This window comes from Xiphophorus hellerii, chromosome 22 (genome assembly GCF_003331165.1).
Source record: "Xiphophorus hellerii strain 12219 chromosome 22, Xiphophorus_hellerii-4.1, whole genome shotgun sequence".
NCBI classification, from domain to species: domain Eukaryota; kingdom Metazoa; phylum Chordata; class Actinopteri; order Cyprinodontiformes; family Poeciliidae; genus Xiphophorus; species Xiphophorus hellerii.
Window position 1 is genome coordinate 9,443,574 of NC_045693.1, and position 10,752 is coordinate 9,454,325.

The 10,752-nt window shown below is 35.3% G+C and overlaps 1 protein-coding gene across 2 annotated transcripts; it reads right to left on the bottom strand.

The window, feature by feature from the left end:
* Nucleotides 1–271: 271 nt before the first annotated feature.
* Nucleotides 272–9,337, bottom strand: LOC116713793 (interferon-induced, double-stranded RNA-activated protein kinase-like). Of its 2 annotated transcripts, XM_032554057.1 has the most exons (19): nt 9,076–9,337; nt 7,609–7,738; nt 7,374–7,516; nt 7,167–7,290; nt 6,172–6,230; nt 5,576–5,725; nt 5,341–5,473; nt 5,196–5,257; nt 5,010–5,100; nt 4,478–4,527; nt 3,790–3,856; nt 3,253–3,308; nt 3,033–3,152; nt 2,796–2,918; nt 2,510–2,705; nt 1,793–1,927; nt 1,267–1,365; nt 1,047–1,109; nt 272–932 (listed from the first exon to the last, which is right to left on the bottom strand). In XM_032554057.1, exons 1-19 carry the CDS (start codon nt 9,192–9,194, stop codon nt 819–821), a joined length of 2,034 nt encoding a protein of 677 aa, XP_032409948.1. In that variant the 5' UTR covers nt 9,195–9,337; the 3' UTR covers nt 272–818. The 2 variants fall into 2 exon arrangements, with proteins under 2 accessions (XP_032409948.1, XP_032409949.1); XM_032554058.1 differs by lacking the exon at nt 5,010–5,100 and having other exon boundaries at nt 4,478–4,498; nt 5,208–5,257.
* Nucleotides 9,338–10,752: the final 1,415 nt, after the last annotated feature.

The following is a 10,752-nucleotide window of genomic DNA, read 5'->3' on the forward strand; positions in this document are numbered from 1 at the left end:
GAGTATAAGTGTGATTATGTAGAAAAGGTTATTCAACTCTTAGCTCTTTATTTCTCCATGTTAGCTTTGGGATGCATTTTATTTTGGCAAAGCAAATTATTAGCCTTCTAATATATGCACTCCCTATCTTTTTTCCCCCAAATATTGTCCATTTAGCTGTTAATATTTTCTCAAGATTTAATATTATACCTTGTGTATTGACTGTGGTTCTAAACCTTGCGTGGGTTTGCAGAGTTTTGTACTAAACAACAAAACTGCAAAACACTGTAGATTTTGTCTTAAATCATTAACAGAAGAAAATGGTTTATTAATGACATTTAAAACCAAAAAATTTTAACAAAATCTAAAATTTCCAAGGATTACAAATTTTTCATTGCATGCATTTTTGTACATTGTTTAAAAACAAGAGCATCCTCTGAATGATTGTTTAACTTTCTATACATCAATGTGCGTCATGTTGCTGAAGTTAATTAAGTTTCAGAGGGGTAACAGTTTAATAAAATATGCAGTTTGCTTTCTGGCAACCCAACAAGCCCACCTTTAGTTTTTCCTCCCAGTTGTCCCATAGATTATAAAGATGATCTATTTCTAGAGAAGAATAAGGAAACCAGCTGCTAAAATGACCCAAATCATGATTTTTTAGAACAAGCATGATTATTTAAGTTGTAATTATTGCAAGACACATAAATCATAATCATTTTTTTTTTCAAAGCTAAAAATTCCTCCAAAGTGCTGCATGTTGACAACTTTCTCCACAGTTCATGTAAAAATAAAGCATTTCCTCCCTCTACCCAACCAAACTCTCATTCTTTTGACATTCACACACTATGTTGGTCCAAGTGTTGGTTTGTTTCCTCCAGTTGTTCCTTCACTTGACTTGCTTCAGGTCGATCATTTGGGTTCTCAGACAGCAAAGATTTGATTATTCGATACTAAAATCAAAAATAGGATCAATGAACCTTGATTAGTATCAGGCTCCATAAAATAGTTTCTGAAATAAGTGCATTTAGTGAATAAATTGGCAGAGACTTAAAAATACAACATACCTCAAAAGGAAAAGCCTGTGAAAACTCTTTGGGAAGCTCGTTGTTTCTTGCATTTTTTAAAATCTAATAGTAACAAAGTAGTTATGACATAATAAGAGTGAATTAAATTAGTTTGTTAAGGCAATAATTCTACATCACATTTTAAAGAAAAACAGTGCAAAAGAAAACACACAGAGTGATTTATTTAATTCTAAAATCAGTCTTTTTATGAGTGACTAACCTTTGCTCTTTCGTGGCAGGTTGAGATTTTCCAAAGGAGTTCCAAAAAGATCAGACCCAGAGAAAACATGTCCACTTTACGATCATATCTATTACTTTCCTGTTAAAACAACGCCAAAAAGTTAATTTTACAATTATTTCTTATCTTAGTAATTAGCTTGTATATTAGAATTGGTTTTGTTTGTTTTTTGCACAGCAGGTAATCAGTTATGAGCAGGGGTGTGTGCAAAAAGGTACTAGGTTGTACTAGAACACCTTCTCTTTTTCGTGTGGACAAAAAAGTGCCCTTCTGAAATCGTTTAATTTATTATTTGACATTGTATAGTATGTGTTAGCAGAGACAACTCAGAATTAACATATCAGCCCAATTTGGTATTCCCTACTCTGGTTGTTCATTTCCTTTGCAATTGATTTTAAGATCTTGTTTTTAGTTTTTAAATGTCTAAGTGGTTAAACACCTTTATTTTTTATTCTCTTATACAATAAAATCAATACTTGTGTTAGCTCTAGCACATTACTTTACTTACTTGTTCAGGAGCCATGTAGATTTTGGTTCCTGGTCCTTCTGTTCTGTCGATCAAGATTTCACTTCTGTCAATAGTGACGAGACCAAAGTCCCCAATTTTCACCTTCCCATTTTTTCCAAACATTATGTTGGGAGGCTGAGAAGTGAAAAACAAATAAAGTGATTAAAGTGATTATCAAACTTCTTGGATCAAACAACTAATCATTTAAGAAAACTAAAATTACTAATCCACCAACATACTAAAACATGGGCTAATGATTATAGATGCCCCATGTATCTATGGGGCATTTATAGGACCATTTCCTGATGATTTGTGACTTAACATTCAGGAAGTTTTTGAAATGGCTCATTTTCAAGACATCAAAACACCTGAACTTATTGCCAAAAAACATCTGAATGGTTTTTAAGTACTTGGGCTGTTTTTAGAAGCAGCCCAAGCGAAAGTAATAAAAAGAAAAGTACAAAAATGGGCAAAATGTGAATTTTGCTCAACAGGTGAAGTGCCCATCATTGGATTATATGCAGTTTGCTTCAAGCCGTATGCACATTTTTAATGAAAAGAATTAAAATTAGTTTCCCAATGAAACTTTCAAGAGAGAAAATGTGGTAAGAGAAAAAAAAATGAAGGTAGAACACAAGCATGGGAGAATCCAAGGAACGAAGGAAAGAAGGAACCTACCGATCAATCAAACCAGCAGTGTAAAAGCCTGAGTCTCACCTTAAGGTCTCTGTGAATTAAGTTTTTGGAGTGAATATATTCGACTCCATTGGCTATTTGCAATGCAATAGGAAGACTGTCTGCTCCTCTCTGGGGGTGTGGCAGTTCCTCCTCGTTCCTCTCACCAATCCATTGTTTGAGGGTTGCAGATTTACATAATTCCATCTTAATAAAGAGGTACTGTCCACATGTCACACTTGCAGGTAAAAAAAAAGGCAAAATGTGATTTTTCTGTCAGTCTGTAAGATGGATTCACTTATGTGAAACTAGAGGAGAAAACTCTTACTCTTTTAGTTTCTTTTGGACTTTTGCTTGTTGCACTTTTGAATCCTCCATCCAACAGTTGTAGTATCTGACAATGTTTTCATGTTGGAGATCTGATAACGCCATCACCTCTCGCAAAGCTTTCCTAAATCAAAATAATATAAATACAACCACCCTCAGGGAAACAATTTCACTGTTTGTCCTGAACTCTTTAACCAACGTTTCTGTTTTTGTGCCCAGAGCAGCACTACATACTCACTCTGTTCCAGGAACGACCTTCACTGCATAATCCAGATCCAACAGTTTTTCCGTCACCATAAAAACGCGACCGAACCCTCCTCCGCCAAGATATTCAAGGATCTCAAAATCTGATGCGAAGCTTTAGGCATTAAACAGATTGCTTAGACACAAAGAAATGAATTGGTCTTTAATACTTATTAAAGTTTATATTTTTAGTGGAATAAAATGCTTTTCAATACCTTGACTGCACTGGTGGGTTGCTTGTATTTGTGATTTTCTGGTTGTCCACATCATTCTGGGAAAAAAAATCAATAATGTGTGTATTTTAAAAATAGAAAAGCATTAATTGAGAACATCTGAGTATTTGAACTATATAGAGAGAAACAGTGCAAATACTACAACTTCAGCCCTTGGTAGCAATGTCTCCTCTTTGATTTGAAACTGCTAATGTACTAATGATCTACAAGAGTACATAGAAGCGTCAAGGCAGATTTTAAAGGTACAGTTCAAATTTGGTATATTAACCACAGTATATACCGTTTATAGTGTGTTTATTTTGTATAAATACTGATTTGTTTTAACAGAAGGCTTAGGATGATCAAAACCTGGATTTCTATCATCCTAAAGCTGTTTCAGCCATGAAAATTTCATGCTAGTTTCTGTAAGATGCTTAAAAAGTCTGCAATGTTTATCTATAAATGTATGTTTATAGATAAAATATGAGTGTCTACATAAGCATCAAACAATGCATTGATAGTTTAACACAAAAGCAAAACCTGGTTCGAAGAATCCGCAGGATCAGATGAGCCCGTCATCTCGCTCTGCGATGGCTCAGAAGAATCTCTTTAACAAAACATTAATTAAAAATTATTGTTCTACAGCGCTCCTATTAAGGTTCTTAATAGAAACCAATCATTTGAATTTCTCTTAGACCACAACCCACTTCCTCCATTATTATTATTATTATTATTATTATTATTATTATTATAGTCACTGTTCTGATTACAGATGCTCTCAGTGAGTGCCAGCTGGAGACATCCTCGAAGGAAGCAGCATTATGAATCTTAATAGGAAGGTTATTACTACAAGCTGCTTTAATATAAGTAGGTAAGAAGTATGATCATGAATAAACAGCCATTAACTTGCAGCAGACAGCAGTCACAGCCATCTCAGTTTTGATTTCAGATATACTATATTGTTATAAGTATTTGTTCACCAAATAATTTTTGTATTGAAACATATTTGGGTAAGACTGGCCATGAAAGGCCCAGGATGAGAATCACACCTAAAGGAGGTGCGTCCCTTTCTACATGGGGCGCTTGTGCTCCACAATGGACCAGAGAGTGACCTGGAAGCCATCAGGATGGGCCGCTTGCTACTGAAGTAAGATAATGACTGCTCATTCGTACTCCACACATCCCCACTAAAACAAAACAATATGCTATGTCTTTTAAGAGGACTTACTGTGACATGGATGATGGTCCATTTCCTCCAGATCCAGTTTTTCTGGACATCTAAAATTCACAAGAGTAGATTTTTTTCTTGTTATTACCTTAAACTTCACTATTTAGTTTTTCTTGGTATGAATGTATTTTCCCAGTAACTACAGTAACTTGCAACCTTCACATTGTTTCACTTTCAGTTAATGATATTTCAATCACAAGCTTCAATATTTTCTCTGTAATTTCATGTTAGAACAACACAAAGTAGAGCATAATTATGATTCACAGCTCAGGTACGCCAACTTGTCGAGACAAGTTTTACTCCTTCACTCTTCAAAATAGGAACTACTTTTTCATGCCTAATTTTGAAATTCAAGCTTTTTACTCTGTGGCCATTTTTTCAGATATTTATACCTAGACACACTTAGTAAGTCTGTCTCAAAAAGATGACCTGGCTTTGCTTTACAATGTAAATTATTGCATAGTCTTAAGGTATCCTACAGAGAACAGACTACTGCTTTAACTATCACACTTTTTAACTATGATAGACAAACCTGGGCGTTGGAAGGGTTTGAGGAATCAGCAAATATTATTAAGTCACTTGAAGTTGTTTGCATGTTGTGTGATGATGACTCGTGTGAGTTTCTAAAAAAGAAGACAAATAGGTATGTCTACATGAGTATAGCCATAACATTCAGCTCTCCAATGTGTTCAGCTGTTTTTGTCAGGAAGTGTCTTACAGTGCATCTGATTGCGATGCTGCTGCTGCTCCATCTTCAGATGTTGTTGATCCGACAGACACCTGAAATGCCAAGGAATAGTGAAGAACATTTTAATTTGCCGTCGGCTTGAACTTGATACTAGAGAAATCTGAACTTTGTCCACCTTGCTGTCATAGTCTGACTGCTCCTGAAGAGCAGACCAGGCCAACTTTGCTGCATTATGTTGGGCTTCCTTGATCTTCTTACCCTCAGCAACAGGGTATTCCCTTGTCTCAATTTTTAATTTGCAGAAAAATCTGCATTGAAGAAAAAGGATCTATATATCTGCATGTTTACTTTAACATCAGTCAGCAATTCAGAAGCAAAGGCAAAACTGTTTCAGGTGAGAAGATTCTTACCGAGGGTTATGAGGAGGTCCACTTTTTTCTACTAGTATAAATTCAAGACTGAGGCTTTTTTTCTGACAGTAGTTGTGGATAATTGCAACAAACCGTGGCTCCGTACAGCTGTTGTCTTCTGAGTTTATACTCAGGCTTTTTGTCTTTGCACTGAAACAAACAAACACAATTTCACATATGTGAAAACATCTTAACTAAACAACAGGGGTGAGGGATAAAAAATTATTTTCAATTATTTATTGAGACATCGACATGGACGATTCAGAGTTGATTAACAAACATTCAAACTTTATTATCTGAATGTCAACTAATAACCTATAATCCGAGAAAATCAAAGTGTGGAACTTAGAATTTTAAGCACTTCCACGTTCTACTCTTTATGTTCCTATTTTGCATAATTTTATCTAAGGTATGTATTCTTCTTTATCATTTAACTAAAATCTATTGTGCATTAAATTATTAATTATGAATGGAGGTTTGTGGGAGTTGCACCATGTTGTGACAATGATAATTTATAATTGCATCGTAGTATTCTGAACTGATAGACCTAAAAAAAATCTCCACCCATAATAAATAACCTGCTGTTATTTACTCACCTGAGACGATTTAAGTTTTTATTGACCATCTGATATTGTTGAACTGGGGAATCTATGACCTTAAAGCAAAAATAAGATAATTAACAAAGAGGAATGCTTCCTGATAAGTATTAGAAAGTTATTTACGTAGAACTTATATGGCCTGTGGTTTTTTGCAAAGTATTGAAAAACACAGCCTATTATGGGTATCAGAGGAACTATGTGGTGTCCTATTACAAAATGCATCAGTTTGCATATGGGACTGTGAAATACAGTCGGGGTGCCCATGCTGGTCATAATGTTATGCTTGATTAGTGAAAAGTCAATACAAACTAGTGCAAGTGAATTGCTTGTTTCATTATAGATGCTCAGACGTCTGACTGCAAATAGATGCATACAAGGATCCACTTTGTAAAATGCACCAGCACACCTGTGGACCTAAACAGCCCCACAGTATAATGCTGCCACCACCATGCTTGATGGCTAGTACAATGAGGTCTGAAAGCCCAGGATGAATTGATGTTCCATCAACACAGTGATCTCAAACACACATCCAAACTGGATGGATAAAGCAGGCTGATATTAAGCTTTGTCCTCTCTCATTATGCTAAAGGGTATAGATTATCAGTCACGTCTGGGCCAGAAAATCGATTTTAATTATCCCAAAAACTACAAAAAGAAATGTGGTGAAATATGAAGTTAAGATTTTGACATAAGCTTGTTGATGACTACAACAACATCAACAAGCTTTTGGAAGCATTTTGGAACAAAATTAGCATTTAAACAAATATTAGAGGAGAAAATATGCAAATATTTGAGTGGATAAAAGAAAAAAATACTGTAAATTCAGAAAACAATAAACCCAATTCTTGTTTTAATGAATCTTCTTAGTGTGGCATTACCATCCCACACTAGAAAAACAACAGTTCTAATAAAGACATACACAAAACTCCCCACAAAATTTGCATGCTATGATGTTTGCATCTAAATGTCTAATAAACTGTATCACTACTTACCTCTGGAGATTGACTAGTATTTATCATGTTGTACACCAACTTAGCAGCTTCCTCCTTTGCTTCTCTCTTAGATTTTCCAGAGGCTTCTGGGTATTCAGTGTCACCCACTATAAACTTACACCATCTAATTCAACAAATGTATATTTATGAATTTCAAGTGGTTAGTTCATAGCACAGACGAAACATGCAGCAATGTGGTGGACTTACAGAGTAGCATTATTTGGTCCAGGCCGTGCCGTCACCACTGCTTTTACATTCACCCTATTTGTTTGACCGTATTGATTGAGCCAACATATGTAGTTAATGTCATTTTGCCTAGCAGGTGAAGACGTTTCTGCTGAATATTCTGCCTGTCAAGACAACAGTTATTCATCATTTAGGGACCAAAATGATTGTTTTGAATTATTGCATAGTTTTGTTTTGCACAGAAGAGGAATCTTACTGTGTCCTGTTGTTGGTCCCCACGAAGACATCGTATAGCAGTCAGGGCTGCGCTCAGCTTGGCATCCTGTTTGTTTTTTCCCACGCCACTCGGATAGGGTTTGCCATCTACGAGAAATCTCCCAGTGAATCTTAAAAAAAATAAAATAAATTAAGTCAAAATCTATTTCCATGTTATTCATTTGTACAGTACTATTTTTATCGATAAGATGACAAAATCATCTGTACAACATTTATAAGAAACAAACGTAGCACTTTTCTCAACCAGCTTTGCATGTCTAGAAGCTGAGATTTTTGTACTTTTTTCTTTACAATTAGGTCAAGCTGAATAAAATTGGATGGGCAAGTATTTGTGAAATTTGGTTATCAAGATTTGCAAAAAATAAAAAATAAAAATAATTGTATCTCTGCAACTCCTCCAGAGTTAAAATGGCCCTCCTGCCTCTGGGATGCACCTTTTATTAATGACCATATTTTGGAAGGTGTTCAGCTATGTTATATGCCTAATCTCCTGTCTCACGCTGCTTTGAACGTCTCCACAAGTTTCTCCGTGATATGTGTTCCTTGGTCTTCCTTGTTTGTCTTCTAATGCTGTCCAACAAACATCTGAGGCCGTTATAGGTCATATGGAGCTAGATTAAGATTTATTTAAATATTTGCTTTTTACTAATCAAATAATTAATTAATTCTGAAGGCAGTTGTCCAATACTTTATTTAGAAGTAATAGATTATACCAGGTTAAATACATGTAGACACCACCCTTCTCAGATTTGAAACATTTAAAACATTTTTCTTTCACTCACCCTTAGGATTTATTTTGGTACATCACATAAGATCCAAATACAATACAGCAGTTTGTGGTCATACATTCATACTTTCTCCACAGCAATGTGTACTCAAAACCTCCACTGTTTGGTTTCAACTGAATGCTCTGTCTTTGTGTGTTGGTCTTCTGCTACTTGAACTTATTACACTAACAGAACTGCACTCCATGCCTGGAGACAAGGCACCGATTTAAGTATGTATAAGGTAAGTGAAGTAACTATTTGTGTTTAATTAGGCTAATTTGATTGTTTATAAGAAATCAAACAAACAATTGCTTATTTTCTACTTTTCAGCAATTAGAGGTAGATGTAATCTAAAACTGAATATTATATAACACTGTTATAAAAGTCTACCTGGGTAGCTTACTTCCCGGGGGCGTATTATCAAACGAGGTGACAAGTTAAAATTCACATAATACATTGATAAAAACAACATTTATTACTGAATTAGTCTAACTACGACAGCAGAAGTTTGATAAATAACTATTTTAATCATTTATTATATAATGACTGATCTCAGCAGTTCTTATTGCCCAGTCCACTAAACGACAGTTATTATTACCTGTCTTAAAGTTTCTCTATCACAGTCCAAATGCGGACTAATTCCCCCTCCCAAATCCCAAAAGGAAAATATTAACACTTACTGTTTATTATGATCGGGGCCCTCGGAGTCAAGAACCTCATAAGTTAAGTTCAGACCACGTCTCTGTGCATACATGTAGAGATTAGAAATTGCGTTGCCAGTCTCTAAGAGCTCCATCATAGACAGTAAACAGCGTCCAGGCTCTGTCTGGCTGGTCTCTGCTTCAGCTTCAGCCTATGTTCAAGACTATCTTCGATGCAGCTGTTTTGTTCTTTTCTAAGTTTCGATTCTGTCCTCCAGCTGGACGAATCGAAATTAAGCATTACAACTTCCGGAAAAGGGTGGCGAAAAGCGGAAGTTCTATCAGTTCATATGGAACAATTTCGATGGTTGCAAGACGTCTAGGATTGTGAAGAAATATAAAAATGATTTGTGTTTAATGCCTCTTTTGTGAAATCTGACTACACCTAGGGCTCCTACATATTTTTAAAGTTCCCAATTTTTCTTTTGTGCAGTTTATTAATAATAATAATAATTATTATTATTATAGCTTCTGTTACTAGCACTACTTTGACATATTTTTACTCCAAAAAAACACACACACACACACATATATATATACAGTTTTCTACAGTGAATGCCTTATTCTCAGAACTATAAGGTTAATAACATAATTTTACAAAAATTGTTTTATTGCACTTCAGTCGGTGGTGGCCTGTTGTTTTATGGGAACCAGAGCAGACATTTTTAGGTAAAAAACTAGAAAATTTCGGAAGAAATTTAGCCGGGGCCTGCCAAGGCGCGCCCGTGGGGTTTGGGCCCGGCGTCGTCACGCCACAAATCGGCGTCGACGCTAAAGAACGCCGTGACGTGATCAGTGGCACGCGGAGAACCGCAAGAACGTTAAGTGAGGCGGACGTGCACCGTTCGGTACGATTTAAAATGTTGTCAAGGCTTTTATTTTGGAAGTTTTGTTAAACTTCATTTCAAAGGGCCAAACTAATCCCATGCGTAATAGTCCTTGGGTTAAAATAGTTATATAATGCTCAAAACACAAGTAGCTGATGTAAAAAAATGCAAGGCTTTTATTTTGAAATTTTCAGTATGCTTCATTTTTAAGTTCCGAACTAATACCACGTGTAAGAGTGCTTTGGATGAAAAAGTCAAAAAAAGCCAAAAAGAGCTATTACCTCATGTAAAAATATTCAAGGCTTTTATTTTGAAATTATTATTATGCTCCATTTTAAAGTTCCAAACTAATCCCATGTGTAACAGTGCTTTGGATGAAAAAGTCATATACGGCCAAAAAAAGCAATTACATGATGTAAAAATATTCAAGGCTTTTATTTTGAAATTTTCAGTATGCTTCATTTCAGAGGGCCAAACTAATACCACGTGTAACAGTGCTTTGGATGAAAAAGTCATATACGGCCAAAAAGAGCAATTACGTCATGTAAAATATTCAAGGCTTTTATTTTGAAATGTTCAGTATGCTTCATTTCAGAGGGCCAAACTAATACCACGTGTAACAGTGCTTTGGATGAAAAAGTCACATAAAGCCAAAAACAGCAATTACCTGATGTAAAAATATTCAAGGCTTTTATTTTGAAATTTTCATCAAGCTTAATCTTAAATTGCCACACTAATCACATGTGTAACAATTGCTGGGTTAAATCAGTTATATAAAGCTCAAAAGAGCAATTTCCTGATGTAAAAATATTCAAGGCTTTTATTTTGA